Raw genomic sequence first — 16,273 nt, 5'->3', positions numbered from 1 at the left:
ATGGGAGGGGTTAAAACATGGGAATGGGAGGGGTTAATCCATGGGAATGGGAGGGGTTAAAACATGGGAATGGGACTGGTTAATCCATGGAATGGGAGGGGTTAATCCATGGGAATGGGAGGGGTTAAAACTTGGGAATGGGACTGGTTAATCCATGGAATGGGAGGGGTTAAAACATGGAATGGGAGGGGTTAATCCATGGAATGGGAGGGGTTAAAACATGGAATGGGAGGGGTTAATCGATGGGAATAGAAGGGGTTAAAACATGGGAATGGGAGGGGTTAAAACATGGGAATGGGAGGGGTTAAAACATGGGAATGGGAGGGGTTAAAACTTGGGAATAGAAGGGGTTAAAACTTGGGAATGGGAGGGGCTAAAACATGGAATGGAATGGGTTAATCCATGGAATGGGAGGGGTTAATCCATGGAATGGGAGGGGTTAATCCATGGGAATGGGAGGGGTTAAACCATGGGATGGGAGGGGTTAAAACTTGGGAATGGGAGGGGTTAAAACTTGGGAATGGGAGGGGTTAAACCATGGGATGGGAGGGGTTAAAACATGGGATGGGAGGGGTTAATCCATGGAATGGCAGAGATTGGATCATGGAATGTTCTCTCGATCATGGAATGTTCTCTCGGGAAATCCCAAATCCGGCTGGGACCAGGTCCGGCCTCATCCCAGGACAGGGAGCGGAATCCACACGGAAGAACCCTCGGGATTTGGGGAAAGAGGAGCAGCCTCATCCCAGGCTAGGGAGAGGATCCCACCCTCTGGATTTGGGAATGGGGAGATCCAGGGGAATCCCATCTTGGTGCCACCTCCCCCGTGGTGTCCCCTGGGCCCAAATCCCAAAGATTCCACCACGGAATGTTCTCCTGTGGAACCTAATCCCAGGAGCTGTGAGGAGAAACAGCCTCATCCAAGGGCAGGGATGAATTCCACCCTCTGGATTTGGGAATGGGGAGATCCAGGAGAATCCCAGGCTGGTGCCACCTCCCTCATGGTGTCCCCTGGCCCCAGATCCCAACGATTCCACCATGGAATGTTCTTCCATGGAACCCAAGCCCAGGAATGATGAGGAGAAACAGCCTCAAACAGCCTCATCCAAGGACAGGGATGGATTCCACCCTCTGGATTTGGGAATGGGGAGATCCAGGAGAATCCCAGGTTGGTGCCACCTCCCTCATGGTGTCCCCTGGCCCCAGATCCCAACGATTCCACCATGGAATGTTCTTCCATGGAACCCAAGCCCAGGAATGATGAGGAGAAACAGCCTCAAACAGCCTCATCCAAGGACAGGGATGGATTCCACCCTCTGGATTTGGGAATGGGAAGATCCAGGAGCGCCCCAGGCTGGTGCCACCTCCCCCGTGGTGTCCCCTGGGCCCAAATCCCAAAGATTCAACCATGGAATGTTCTCCTGTGGAACCCAAAATCGGGAATGATGAGGAGAAACAGCCTCATCCAAGGACAGGGATGGATTCCACCCTCTGGATTTGGGAATGGGGAGATCCAGGAGAATCCCAGGTTGGTGCCACCTCCCCCATGGTGTCCCCTGTCCTTAAATCCCCAAAATTCCACCACAGGATCTTCTCCTGTGGAACCCAAAATCAGCTGCTCTAAGGAGAAACGGCCTCATCCAAGGACAGGGACGGATTCCACCCTCTGGATTTGGGAATGGGGAGATCCAGGAGAATCCCGGGCCGGCTCCACCTCCCCCGTGGTGTCCCCTGTCCCACCTGGTTGTAGAGGGCGCAGATGTGCAGCGCGGTGTTTCCTGAGGCGTTCTGGGCCGTCATGTCCGCTCCGTAGAACAGGAGATGCTCCAGGTGCTGCACGTGTCCGTAGCGACAGGCCTGCTCCGGAGGCAGAAAAACAGGGAAAAGCGGGAATCAGGGAGCAGCAGGAACCGGAGGAATCCCCGAAATCCACCACTGGATTCAGGCAGGCTCGGAAAGTTGGATGTGGAAGCTGGGAATTCTGTGGGAATGGATGTGGCTCCTCCCAGCTCCACCTGGGCGGCCGTGGGATAAATCAGCCTGGGATCAACGGGAAAAGTTTGGATCATCCTGGATCCTGAGGTTCCTCCGGGCTGGTTGGTGGCTCGGGGTGAACTCAGGGTCCCAGATCCCTGGAAAACTGGGATGTTTTCCTCCAGGTTTGGTCCATCCTGGGATTCGAGGATCAGCCAAAGAGGTGGAGGCAGCAGAGAGAGTTGGATCCAAGAATTGGGATCACACGGACACATCCCTGGAGTTTTTTATCCCCCTCTTGGAGTGGGGGTGTAGTGGGAGATATTCCAATGGGATCCCATCCCTCCTTCTCCCAAAGGATCTCCGAAAGTCAGGGCTCCTGACTCCCAATCCAAGTAGTTCTCCAAATCCCCTTGGAGAACAGGGATTCGGTGTGGAAAACAGGGATAGGCACAATTGGGATTTGGATCCGGGATCCCAAAGTGTTCTCCACGGAGCCAGCCTTCCTTTGGGAAGGATCCCAACCACTGGGAGAGGCCGGAAAATCTGGGATGGAGCCAGAGCTGGCGCAGTGCAGCCCTCAAGCCCGGGAATGGGATGAGCTCATCCATGGACAGCATTCCCAGAGCCCAGGCCTCAACTCCAGGCATGGAATGACCCCATCCGTGGGCACCAGGAGAACATTCCCATGGTTGGATCCAATCCCTGCAGATCCCATCCCACCTGGTGGATCTCCTGCCAGCCCCATCCATGGGCACCAGGAGAACATTCCCATGGTTGGATCCCATCCCTGTGGATCTCGTCCCACCTGGTGGATCTCCTGCCCTCCACCACCTGGTAGATCTCCATCCATGGGCACCAGGAGAGCATTCCCATGGCTGGATCCCATCCCTGCAGATCCCTTCCCACCTGGTGGATCTCCATCCATGGGCACCAGGACTACATTCCCATGGTTGGATCCCATCCCTGCAGATCCCATCCCACCTGCTGGATCTCCATCCATGGGCACCAGGAGAACATTCCCAGAGTCCAGCCCTCAACCCTGGGTATGGAACCACCCCATCCATGGGCACCAGGAGAGCATTCCCAGAGTCCAGCCCTCAACCCTGGGTATGGAACCACCCCATCCATGGGCACCAGGAGAGCATTCCCATGGCTGGATCCCATCCCTGCAGATCCCTTCCCACCTGGTGGATCTCCATCCATGGGCACCAGGACTACATTCCCATGGTTGGATCCCATCCCTGTGGATCTCGTCCCACCTGGTGGATCTCCTGCCCTCCACCACCTGGTGGATCTCCATCCATGGGCACCAGGACTACATTCCCATGGTTGGATCCCATCCCTGCAGATCCCATCCCACCTGCTGGATCTCCATCCATGGGCACCAGGAGAGCATTCCCAGAGTCCAGCCCTCAACCCTGGGTATGGAACCACCCCATCCATGGGCACCAGGAGAGCATTCCCATGGCTGGATCCCATCCCTGCAGATCCTGTCCCACCTGCTGGATCTCCATCCATGGGCACCAGGAGAGCATTCCCAGAGTCCAACCCTCAATCCCAATCCAGCCCTCAACCCTGGGTATGGAACCACCCCATCCATGGGCACCAGGAGAGCATTCCCATGGCCTGATCCCATCCCTGCAGATCCCGTCCCACCTGGTGGATCTCCTACCAGCCCCATCCATGGGCACCAGGAGAACATTCCCATGGCCTGATCCCATCCCTGCGGATCCCGTCCCACCTGGTGGATCTCCTGCCAGCCCCATCCATGGGCACCAGGAGAACATTCCCATGGCCTGATCCCATCCCTGCGGATCCCGTCCCACCTGGTGGATCTCCTGCCATCCGTTCTCGTCCACGCAGCCGAGCCGGGCGTAGTCGTGCAGCAGGAGCTCGCAGCAGTAGGGGTCCCCCCCCACCATGGCACTGTGGTAGAGTGGGGTCAGCCCCCGGCTGTCCTTGTAATCCGGGGATGCTCCCAGATCCAGCAGCGTCTGCCAGGGAAGCAGGGAGAAGTTCCTCAGGGAATGCCCGGGATGAGGCGCTCACCCCGTGTGCCGTTGGAGGGAGGGAGGGAGGGAGGGAGGAAGGAGGGAAGGAAGGAGGGGAGGAATTCAGAAGGAAGGAATTCGGAAGGAATTCGGAAGGAAGGAAGGAATTCGGAAGGAATTCGGAAGGAATTCGGAAGGAATTCGGAAGGAAGGAAGGAAGGAAGGAAGGAAGGAAGGAAGGAAGGAAGGAAGGAAGGAAGGAAGGAAGGAAGGAAGGAAGGAAGGAAGGAAGGAAGGAAGGAAGGAAGGAAGGAAGGAAGGAAGGAAGGAAGGAAGGGAAGGAGGGAAAATCTGGGAAGGGGAGGGGACAAGGGAAGGAAGGAGCAGGAGGAGGAAGAGACAGAGGGGAAGGAAAGAGGGATGGAGGAGGAGGAGGAAAGAAAAATCTGGGAAAGAGGAGGGAGGGAGAGAAGGAGGGAAAAAGGAAGGGATGGAGGGAAAGGAGGGAAAGGAGGAGAGGAAGGAGAGAAGGAGGAAAGGAGGGAAAAGAGAGGGAGAGAGGGAAGGAGGAAAGGAGGGAGGGAAGGAGAGAAAATCTGGGAAAGGAGAGGGGAGAAGAGGGAAGGAGGGAAGAGGGAGAGAGGAAGGGAGGGGAGGAGGGAAGGGAAGGGAAGGGAAGGGAAGGGAAGGGAAGGGAAGGGAAGGGAAGGGAAGGGAAGGGAAGGGAAGGGAAGGGAAGGGAAGGGAAGGGAAGGGAAGGGAAGGGAAGGGAAGGGAAGGGAAGGGAAGGGAAGGGAAGGGAAGGGAAGGGAAGGGAAGGGAAGGGAAGGGAAGGGAAGGGAAGGGGAAAGGAAGGGAAGGGAAGGGAAGGGAAGGGGAAAGGAAGGGGAAAGGAAGGGAAGGGGAAAGGAAGGGAAGGGAAGAGGAAAGGAAGAGGAAAAGAAGAGGAAAGGAAGAGGAAAGGAAAGGAAGAGGAAAGGATGAGGAAGGATGAGGAAGAGGAAAGGATGAGGAAGGATGAGGAAGGATGAGGAAGGATGAGGAAGGATGAGGAAGGATGAGGAAGGATGAGGAAGGATGAGGAAGGATGAGGAAGGAAAAGCGGGAATGAGGAAGGAGAAGCGGGAATGAGGAAGGAAAATCCCACCACTGACCAGCAGGGCCGAGTGATTCCGACACCTCACGGCTTTGTGGAGCGCCGTCATTCCCTCCCGGGTCCGGAAATCCAGGTGGGCTCCGCCATTCCGGAGGGCTTTGATCATGTCGGCGCTGAGCTCCAGCTGGGCCGCCGCCGTCAGGGGACACTCTGGAAGGACACGGGAATGTGGGAGATCCATGGAATGTCCATCACATCCACGGGAATGTCTCCCGATGGGATTCCAGCTGGAAGTGCCCACGGACATCTCCACGGGGGTTTGGGATCGGCTCCGTTGGAACGGGAGCGCCGTGGAGGCCAAATGTGGGAGCTGCTCCCTTCCAGGTGTTCCCAAGGATCTCCTGAGGAGCGGGAATGGGAATTGGATGGAAAATTCTGGGATTAGGTGGCAAAGCACCCAAAATTCCTTGGGAATGGGATCTGTGAATCCATGGATTCTTCTCGGCCCCTTGGGAATTCCCAAACTGGGTGCTATGAATGGGAAAAGGCTCATCCCGGGATAAAGGGGGATCCCAATCAGGAGAAATCTCTGGATGCTCCCGACTTTCCTTGAGGTCACTGCTCCAAATCCCACAAATCCTGCTGGGTATCCCGAGAATTCCAGGTCCCTTGGGATGTAGATGGGATTCCCAGAGGAGAGTGGGAAGGAAAGTGCCCAAAATGTAAGGAATTCCACGGGATTGGGTGTGGACACCCCATGGACACGAAGGGAAGAAGAAAAGGCCGGAATTCCGTGGCTGGTTTGCCCCAGCAGGAAATCATGGAAATGGGATTGACAATTCATGAGGGAATTCAGGAATTTCTGGGATCCACAGCAGGAAAGAAGCAGCAGCAGAAGAATTTGCACATTCCATGGGAAAGTTCTGGATCCTCGGGATAAGGAGGGGCTGGAGCGAGGCCAGGGAAGGGAGCGGAGCTGGGAACGGTCTGGAAAAGTCCTGGGGGAGCCGGGAAGGGGCTGGAAAAGTCCTGGGGGAGCCGGGAAGGGGCTGGAAAACTCCTGGGGGAGCCAGGAAGGGGCTGGAAAACTCCTGGGGGAGCCGGGAAGGGGCTGGAAAAGTCCTGGAAAAGTCCTGGGGGGGCCGGGAAGGGGCTCAGCCTGGAGCAAAGGAGGCTCCGGGGGCACCTTCGGGATGGGCTTTGAGGTCCTTCCCAGCCAAAGCACCCCAGGATCCTGGAATTCGGGAATCCTTGCCCACGGAATGCCGGCAGTGCCTCGGGAAGGGCCCGCGAGCCCCCCCGGGCTGGGCAGGGGCTGCCAGGGATCCGTGCAGGGAGAGGCCGGGAAAAGCGGGATCTGGCCCGGGATCGGGGCCGCGGGAGCTTTGCTGGGAGCCGGGCAGGGATCGGGAACGGCCTCGTGGCTCTGCACAGCTCCTGCCCGGAGGCAGCGGGGATCGGGATCTGCTGTGGGAATGAGGCCGGGAAAAGAGGGAACGGCCTCGGGCTGCGCCGGGGCAGGGGCAGGTCTGGGAATTTCCCCATGGAAAGGGCGCTCAGGCCTTGGAAGTGCCCAGGGAGGTTTGGAGCCGCCATCCCCGGAGGTGTCCGAGGAATTCCTGGAATTCCACTCCGGGCTCTGGGCTGGGATTGGGCCCGGCTTGGACTCGGTGACCTTGGAATTCTTTCCCAACCTCACTGATCCCGGAATTCTGGGATTCTCCGAGAGCACCACGGGCGTTCCCAGCCCCTGGAACATCTGGAGCTTCTCCCACTCGTTGCTGGGATGAATTCCGGGATGGCTGCTCCGAGGGCAGCTGAGCTGGAGCTGGACTGGGCTCATTCCTCTCCCCTTTTCCATGGATTTTCCTCCACTGTTCCCTCCTTTTCCCCCCCCAGCCCCTGCTATTCCTGGGAAATCCATTTGGAATTCGCTGCCTCACGGATCCCATTCCCAGGCCGAGTTTTCTGTCCTCTGCCAAGCCGGAACGTGCGGGAAGGTTGACAAAACCCCAGGAATTTTTGCTGAGTCTCCTTGGATTTTTTGGGATTTCATGGAATAACTCCCCGTAGGATCTGCTCCGAGAGGGCTTTTCCAGCCTCTGGAATTCCGGGATTTCTGTGTTTAATTCCAGGGAACACCTTGAGTTTTCCAAGGGCTGGGAAGTGCCGCGTCGTGCTGCAAAGCGGGAGTGGCTCCAGAGGCTCCACGGAAAACTGGGAGCTTCCCTGCTTGGAAAAATGCATTCCTGCAGGGAATAATCCCATTCATGGACTGGGAATAACCGGGATGAACCATTCCCGCTTGGAAAAAGTGTTTTCCTGCAGAATTTAATCCCATGAAGGGGACTGGGAATAACTGGGATGAGCCATAAAATCCCCTGAGCTTTGTGGGACACCCTGAGCTGATGCCAAGGGCATTCCGAACTTTGGGAATCTTCATTTAAATGGATTTGGGGGGAGGTTTTAAACTGTTCCAAGGATTTATTCCCATTGTCCAGGCTCTGCTTGGATGGAAAAATAGGGAAAATCCACTTTGGGAAGCACAGCCGGCCCCATTTGCTGCTGTTCCCATTTCAGCTATTCCAGGGCAGATATTCCAGGAAAGATTCCCTGGCTTTGAAAGGGATGAAAAAGCTCCAAAACTTCACAGTTGCTTCCTGTGGAGACACTGAAAAAGTGGGAAAAAAAAACCCCAAAAAAACGGATCCGGGAGAATTTTCCGTTGTTCTGAAATTAAAGGCAAACCCCAGGGATGGTTTTGCCGGAGAAAAGAGGGGGGGAAAAAAAATCCTGGGATATTTAATGAGGAGCAGCAGGAGAGGGAGAGGAGCCCAGGAAAACGTTGGAATGACAAAGGATTCTCGGCCACGCAGCAAAATCCTGAAAATAATGCGGGGAAAAATTGCAGCAGGAATCGGGAATGGGGGAGGGAAAGGGCTGGGGAGGCAGGCTGGGAAAACTGGGAATGTTCCCCTGGAGAAGGGAAGGATCCAGGGAGAGCTGAGAGCCCCTTGCAGGGCCTAAAGGGGCTCCAGGAGAGCTGCAGAGGGACTGGGGCCAAGGCCTGGAGGGCCAGGAGGCAGGGAATGGCTTCCCAGTGCCAGAGGGCAGGGCTGGATGGGAGATTGGGAATTGGGAATTGCTGGCTGGGAGGGTGGGCAGGGGCTGGGATGGAATTCCCAGAGCAGCTGGGGCTGCCCCTGGATCCCTGGCAGTGGCCAAGGAAAGGCCGGAGCAGCCTGGGATCCACTGGGATGAAACCTCGGGAATGGTTCCGGGAGCAGCTCCGAGCAGGGGAGGCCTCTGCCCTCTGGAAAAGCCACGGGATGCGGAGAAGATCCCGAATTTCCAACACAATCCTGGAGAACGCTCCCAAAAATTCCTGCAGGGATCGTTTCTCCCCCTCCCCCGGCAGATCAGGAGAAGAAAAATCCCAGGAAGTGGGAAGGGGATGAATCCTGGTTGTTTTTCGGGATCTGCGCTGCATTCCCTGAGTCCCAACCCAGCGGGAATTCCAGCCGCATTCCCGATGGGATGAAGGGAGCGCTTGTGCGGAAAAGGAGGAAAATTTGGCTGCTGGAATTCCAAGAATTCCAGGTTTTGGGTCCCCATTCCTCTTTTTAAGATGGAATTTGTGTCAGGAGCTCCGAGGCTGTTCCCGTTTTCCCGAAGGAAAAGCAAATCCCGGATCAGGTTCCACAAGGATGGGATGAGATGGGAGAATTCTCGGAGCAATCCCAGAACGGCGAGGAGCAGCCGGGGATCCTGCGGGATGCATCCCACAGGCGGAACTTTGGGAATGCTCGGGTTCCATGGAATTCTGCTGGCCAGAGATGGAGCCGGAGTGGAGCAGCTCATTCCCAGCTCATTCCCAGCTCATTCCCTGCTCACTCCCGGCTCACTCCCGGCTCATTCCCATCCCATTCTCAGCACATTCCCGGCTCATTCCTGGCTCATTCCCGGCTCATTGCCATCCCATTCCCATCCCATTCTCAGCTCATTCCCAGCCCATTCCTGGTGCATTCCCGGCCCATTCCCAGCCCATTCCCAGTTCATTCCCAGCTCATTCCCGGCTCATTCCCACCCTCCTCTTCCAGCATCCAGCCCAGGCTTCCCAGGAAATCCATGGGAAGCAAAACAACATTCCCAAAAAAGCCCAAAGCTCTCAATCCAGGAATTGCTGAGAGATTTCCAATTCCTCCATCCAACAGCGGCCGGAAAAGGCCGGGATTGGAAACAACACGGGAATGGGAAGGGAAAACATCCCAAACCCTCCATCCCACAGGAATAACGTGGGATCCCATCCCAGCCAACCCCAGCAGGGACTGGGAAGGGAAGAGCTGTCCCTGAGGAATGCCACATTCCCAAAATCCCCCGAAAAGTGGGAATTGTGCCGTAACCCCCCCCCCAAAAAACAACCGGGAGAGTGTGGAAAACACTTCCAGAGGAAATCCTGGAGGAATTCTGGGAAGGAAGAGGGAATGTTGAGCTGATCCTTCCACTGCGGGTCTTGAAGCGCTCCCGAATCCAGAGGAAAAGGCGGAACTCACCTCCGGTGTCGGGATCATGGAAGTTGGGATCCAGCCCCTTTTCCAGCAGCCTGCAGACCTTCTCCGAGTTCAGCATCTGCACGTATTCCATGAATTTCTTCAGATTTGCCTGGATCCGGTAAAAAACACCCCGCCGTTAACATCCCCAAATTCCGCCAGCAATCCCAAAAAATCCACCAGGGAAACATCCCCATCCCGAAAAATCGAAACAAAAAAATCAGGATAACGGGGTCAAATCCCGTGAGGATGTGCCGCAAATCCACACGGAAAATTGTCCTTCCGTTGTCTCCTCAAACCGGGATTGCTGGAACATCCCATGGGAATTCCAACTTCCGGTCCCCCCTCCATCCCTAAGACGGAATTTTGCTCTCCCAAGCCTGAATTCCCAAAGATTTGCCTTTAATTCCCGAATTGTTGGGATTTTTCCTGGCTTTTTTCCACTTTGGGAAGCTCGGCTCGATGAGGTCATTATTAAATTCCCGAATTCCGGGAATTGCGGAGGCAGGAATGGCTGCGGTGTGAAAATCCCAGCTCCCACACTCCCAGACTTTTCCTCGGAGGATTTTTTTGGGGCAGCTTATTCCAACCCCACCTTGCAAAATCTGGCTTTGGGAAAGGTCCCGGAAAATCTGACGCAGCAGAACTGTCAGGAGCCGAGGGAAAAATTTGGGAAAAGCTCCAAGCAAAGGGTGACGTTGAAGCCGTATTTGAAATCCAGGGAAAAACTTTACTTCCAACATCTCCCCCCTTAATTCCATATGGAAATGATCATTTTTAGGGAGCCTGGCAGGCGATTCCTGGGAAAGTTGAGGGCATTTTTCCCTATTTCCTGGAGTTGGAAGAGGGAGGATTTTTCCCAGGAGAGCTCCAGGAGCTTCTGGCAGCACCGGGAAAATCCAAACCCTCCAGAGGCGAGAAACTCATGGAGTGGGAACGGAGAGGGGAAAAGCTTCTCCCTCCGGAATGGGAAGGGAAGGAATTAAATGAGGGAATTCCCGCCGAGGAATCGGAGGAAAGAAGGAATCTCGTGTTCCTTCCCCAGCCCAGGAATTCCTTTCCCGAAACCCCAGCGGGCAAGGAATGAGATCCCATTCTTTCAAGAACTCCAGGAATTCTGGGCCAGGTTTTCCAATATTTCCAGGTGCCCCCGGAATAAAAACATTCTGCTCGTTATTCCCGGCAGGATGGGCGCTGGAAAAGCGGGATCACAGCCCAGCCCCTTCCCACTGCTCTTCCCAGAAATCCAGGGAAAATCAAATCCTCTCCCAGGCTCCGGTTTGCTCCAAAGAGCTGGAATTAAGGCCGGCTGTGCCCTTGGAGCTGGGAGAGGCCGGAGCAGATCCATGGATCCGCCTCCCGCTCCCGGGCAGCAGCAAATGGATTCATTGATCCCACAGAAACGGGAAATTATGGATTTCCCGGTGCGGCAGGAAAACGCGGAGCCGTTCCCGGCCTCTGGAATGGGACAACTCATCCCGGTGGGAATCTCTAGAGCCATGGCACCGGGAATCATGGACTCTAAACTCGGAAAGTTTTCCGGCTTTGCTTTGATTCGGGTGACACCATCCAGAGGCTGCGAGATTCCGGATATTCCAGAGCCTCGGGATGTCCCACAATCCCGTCAATCCTGTCCAGCCCTTTAAATCCCAGAAAATCCAACATTTCCCTGCCTGAGGAACCAGACAGAGCCACGAATCCCAGGTTTTCCAAGGCAAACCTCAGTATTAAGCAGATAGAAAAGCAGAAATTCCCAGAAACCGATGGAGAAATTCCCAGGATTTGAAGCAAAAATTCCCCAGAAACTGAAATTCCCAGAAATCGAAGCTGGAACCTCCCAGAAACCACAGCGTGAGTTCCCCAGGAACTGAAGCAGAAATTCCCAGAAACTGAAGGAGAAATTCCCAGGATTTGAAGCAGAAACTCCCACAAACCAAAGCAGAAATTCCTGGAAACCGAAGCAGGAATTCCCCAGAAACTGAAGGAGAAATTCCCAAGAAACCAAAGCATGAACTCCGAGAAACTGAAGCAGAAATTCCCAGGATTTGAGACAGAAATCCCCCCAGGAGCTGAAGCAGAAATTCCCAGAAATTGAAGCAAAAATTCCCAAGAAACCAAAGCAGAAACTCCAAGAAATTGAAGCAGAAATTCCCAGGATTTGAAGCAGAAATTCCCCAAAAACCAAAGTAGGAACTTCCCAGAAACCGAAGCTGGACACCCCTGGGAGCTGACACAGAAATTCCCAGGATTTGAAGCAGAAATTCCCAGAAACTGCAGCAGGAATTTCTCAGGAACTGAAGCAGAAATTCCTGGGATTTGAAGGAGAAAGCCCCCAGGAACTGAAGCAGAAATTCCCAGAAATTGAAGCCGAAATTCCCAGAAATCCAAGCCAGAACCCCCCGAATTCCCCAGGAACCGCAGCGGGAATTCCCCAGCATCCAAACCCTGCGGAATCTCCATGCTGGATTCCCAGCTATTCCCTGGAGCATCCCATTCCCGGCTCCGTTATCCCGGAATCCCAGAACGACCCCCGGCCGTTATCCCGATGTTCCCCCGGATCCGGTACCGTTCCCGAGGCTCTCCGGGTGTCCCGGTGTCCCCGTGCCAGCCAGGAGCCCATCCCTGCTGCCGCTTCCCTCCGGATCCGGCTGCCGGAGCTGCTCCAATCCCACCCTTTCCCGGGAAATGTCGATCCGTGCCCGCTGTCCCGAGGCCGCTCGGTGTCGCTCCAACGGGCACGGAATGAGGATGGATTGGTGCTTATCCCTACTGGAATTGTGCCTTTGAGGCCTCGCTGATCCCATCCGGCATTCCCAAAATGCCACGGGCTCGGGAAGAGCAGCAGCTCAAGGAAAGGGGAAAAGGGAAAAGGGAAAGGGAAAGGGGGAAGCTGCTTCCCAAAATCCCACAGGCTCTGGAAAAGCTCTTTCCCAAGGAAAGGCTCCTTCCCAAAATCCCACAGGCTCTGGAAAAGCAGCAGCCCAAGGAAAAGGGAAATGGGAAAAAGGAAGAGGGGAAAAGGGGAAAAAAAGGAAAAGGGAAAGGAAAAAGGGGAAGCTGCTTCCCAAAATCCCACGGGCTCTGGAAAAGCAGCAGCTCAAGGAAAAAGGAAAAGGGAAAGGGAAGAGGGGGAAAGGGGGAAAAAAGGAAATGGGAAAAGGGGAAAGGGAAACGAAAAGGGAATGGGGAAAGAAAAGGGAAAAGGAAAAGGGAAAGGGAAAAGGGGAAAAGGGAAAAGGGAAAGGAAAAGGGGAAAATGGAAAAGGGAAAAGGGGGGAAAGGGAAGCAAAAAGGGAAAAGGGAAAGGGAAAAGCTCCTTCCCAAACATCCACAGGCTCTGGAAAAGCTCCTTCCCAAGGAAAGGGAAAATGGGTAAAGGGGAAAAAAAGGAAATGGGAAAAGGGGGGAAAGGGAAAGGGGAAAGCTCCTTCCACCCACGGGTTCTGGAAAAGCAGCAGCTCAAGGAAAAGGGAAATGGGAAAAGGGAAAAGGGAGAAGGGAAAAGGGAGAAGGGAAAAGGGAAAGAAAAGGGAAAAGGGAGAAGGGAAAAGGGAAAGAAAAGGGAAAAGGGAGAAGGGAAAAGGGAAAGAAAAGGGAAAAGGGAGAAGGGAAAAGGGAAAAGGGAAAAGGAAAAAGGAAAAAGGAAAAGAGAAAGGGGGAAGCTGCTTCTCAAAATCCCACAGGCTCTGGAAAAGCAGCAGCCCAAGGAAAAAGGAAAAGGGAAAGGGAAGAGGGGGAAAGGGGGAAAAAAGGAAATGGGAAAAGGGGAAAGGGAAACGAAAAGGGAATGGGGAAAGAAAAGGGAAAAGGAAAAGGGAAAAAGGGAAAAAGGGAAAAAGGGAAAAAGGGAAAAAGGGAAAAAGGGGAAAAGGGAAAAGGGAAAAGGGAAAAGGGAAAGGGAAAATGGAAAGGGAGAAGGGAAAGGGAGAAGGAAAAGGGAAAAGGGAAAAGGAAAAGGGAAAAGGGAAAAGGGAGAAGCCCAAGGACAAGCTCCTTCCCAAGGACAAGCTCCTTCCCAAGGAAAAGCTCCTTCCCAAACATCCACAGGCTCAGGAAAAGCACAGAACACCAGAAATCCATGGAAGGGGCTCCTCCGTTGTCCCTCACAGGGAATTCTGGGAAGCAGCAGCAGCAGAGCCCGGCCAATCCCACTCCCATCCCAAAGCAGATCCCAACAATTCCCGGCCCCTTCCCATTCCCAGGAGCCTCTCCAGGCCTCCCCTTCCCTCCTTTCCCACTCCGGCTTCCCGGGAAATTCCAAAGGCTCCGCGGAGCTGCCGGCTTCCGAAAAATTCCAGACCTTCCTGCAATTCCCATGCCTGGATTTTTTAATGGGATGCTGGAATTCCATCCGAGGGAAAGGCAGCGGGGGAGGGGATCCGGAATTCCCAAAGCGGGCCACGGAATCCCGGGATTTCAGGAGCTTTGAATCCCGGTTTTCCGAACATCCCCATGATCCCTTCGGAGTTCATTTTGGGATAACCCCGACATGAGCGAGACCGGGAGCGTTTTCCACCGGGATTTTGGGATTCCAGCTGGGAATCAGGGCCTGGAAAAGCTGGGAAAAATCTGGGAAAAGCCCTGGGAATAAAGCAGGGCGGGGATGAGCCCCTTGGGGCTCTCCAGGCACAATTCCCGGCTGGAATGAATCCGTGATCCCGGATTTCTGCAGGTGGCGGGATGCAATCCGTGGGAATCTCCCGGGAATGCTGGGGTTGCTCGGGATAGCCCGGAATTGCAGGGGAATTCCGTGGGAATTCCATGGGAATTGTGTGGGAATTCCAGGGGAATTGCGGGGGAATTCCAGGGGAATTGCGGGGAAATTCCATGGGAATTGTGGGGGAATCGCGGGGGAATTCCAGGTGAATTCCTGGGGAATTCCATGGGAACTGTGGGGGAATTGCGGGGGAATTGGGGGGGAATCGCGGGGGAATTCCATGGGAATTGTGGGGGAATTGCGGGGGAATCGCGGGGGAATCGCGGGGGAATTGTGAGGGAATTCCATGGGAATTGTGGGGGAATTCCAGGTGAATTCCAGGGGAATTCCGTGGGAATCGTGGGGGAATTCCATGGGAATTGTGGGGGAATTCCAGGTGAATTCCAGGGGAATTCCGTGGGAATCGTGGGGGAATTCCATGGGAATTGTGGGGGAATTCCAGGTGAATTGTGGGGGAATTCCATGGGAATTCCAGGGGAATTGCGGGGAAATTGCGGGGGAATCGCGGGGGAATTGTGGGGGAATTCCATGGGAATTCCGGGGGGATTCCAGGTGAATTCCAGGGGAATTCCGTGGGAATCGTGGGGGAATTCCATGGGAATTGTGGGGGAATTCCAGGTGAATTCCAGGGGAATTCCGTGGGAATCGTGGGGGAATTCCATGGGAATTGTGGGGGAATCGCGGGGGAATCGCGGGGGAATTCCATGGGAATTCCGGGGGGATTCCAGGTGAATTGTGGGGGAATTCCATGGGAATTGCGGGGGAATTGCGGGGAATTGTGGGGGAATTCCGTGGGAACTGTGGGGGAATTCCATAGGAATTCCGGGGGAATTCCAGGGGAATTGCAGGGGAATTGCGGGGGAATTCCGTGGGAATTCCGTGGGAATCGCGGGGGAATTGCGGGGGAATTCCGTGGGAATTCCGTGGGAATCGCGGGGGAATCGCGGGGGAATCGCGGGGGAATCACCTTGGTGTGGAGCTTGGCGAACTGCTTGTCATCGAGCAGCGGCTGCGAGTACACGCGGCGCTTGTAGCGGAACTGCGGAGATAAGAGGGGAGAGAAGAGATAAGGGGTTGGCAGAGATCAGAGATCAGCAATGAGAGATAAGAGATAAGAGATGAGAGAGATGAGAGAGATGAGAGAGAAGAGAGAGAAAAGAGAGAAAAGAGAGAAAAGAGAGAAAAGAGAGAAAAGAGAGAAAAGAGAGAAAAGAGAGAAGAGAGATAAGAGAGATAAGAGAGAAAGAGAGAAAAGAGAGAAAAGAGATAAGAGAGAAAAGAGAGAAAAGAGAGAAAAGAGAGAAAAGAGAGAAAAGAGAGAAAAGAGAGATAAGAGAGATAAGAGAGATAAGAGAGAAAAGAGAGAAAAGAGAGAAAGAGAGAAAAGAGAGAAAAGAGAGAAAAGAGAGAAAAGAGAGAAAAGAGATAAGAGAGATAAGAGAGATAAGAGAGAAAAGAGAGAAAAGAGAGAAAAGAGAGAAAAGAGAGAAAAGAGAGAAAGAGATAAGAGAGATAAGAGAGAAAAGAGAGAAAAGAGAGAAAAGAGAGAAAAGAGAGAAAAGAGATAAGAGAGATAAGAGAGATAAGAGAGAAAAGAGAGAAAAGAGAGAAAAGAGAGAAAAGAGAGAAAAGAGAGAAAAGAGAGAAAAGAGAGAAAGAGATAAGAGAGATAAGAGAGAAAAGAGAGAAAAGAGAGAAAAGAGAGAAAAGAGAGAAAAGAGAGAAAAGAGATAAGAGAGATAAGAGAGATAAGAGAGATAAGAGAGAAAAGAGAGAAAGAGATAAGAGAGAAAAGAGAGAAAAGAGAGAAAAGAGAGAAAAGAGAGAAAAGAGAGAAAAGAGAGAAAAGAGAGAAAAGAGAGAAAAGAGAGAAAAGAGAGAAAAGAGAGAAAAGAGAGAAAAGAGAAAAGAGAGAAAAGAGGGAAAAGAGAAAAGAGGAAAA

At 53.8% G+C, this 16,273-nt stretch overlaps 1 protein-coding gene across 4 annotated transcripts in view; it reads right to left on the bottom strand.

The window, feature by feature from the left end:
• Positions 1–16,273, bottom strand: part of SHANK3 (SH3 and multiple ankyrin repeat domains 3) — a 184,831-nt gene that overhangs the window by 128,150 nt on the left and 40,408 nt on the right. For all 4 annotated transcript variants that reach the window (XR_014226343.1, XM_082280130.1, XM_082280129.1 and 1 more), the window contains exons 5-9: positions 15,299–15,370; positions 9,618–9,726; positions 5,123–5,274; positions 3,804–3,971; positions 1,741–1,857 (exon numbers count right to left, since the gene is read on the bottom strand). Coding sequence is in view for 3 of the 4 variants with exons in the window: in XM_082280130.1 (XP_082136256.1) it covers positions 1,741–1,857; positions 3,804–3,971; positions 5,123–5,274; positions 9,618–9,726; positions 15,299–15,370 (618 nt within the window). In the remaining variant the exon portion in view is untranslated. The remainder of the gene's footprint in view (positions 1–1,740; positions 1,858–3,803; positions 3,972–5,122; positions 5,275–9,617; positions 9,727–15,298; positions 15,371–16,273) is intronic.

This window comes from Coloeus monedula (assembly GCF_965178545.1).
Source record: "Coloeus monedula genome assembly, chromosome: 4".
Taxonomy (NCBI): domain Eukaryota; kingdom Metazoa; phylum Chordata; class Aves; order Passeriformes; family Corvidae; genus Coloeus; species Coloeus monedula.
Note: the sequence above shows the minus strand (reverse complement) of the source record. Positions and strands in the feature narration are given on the sequence as shown.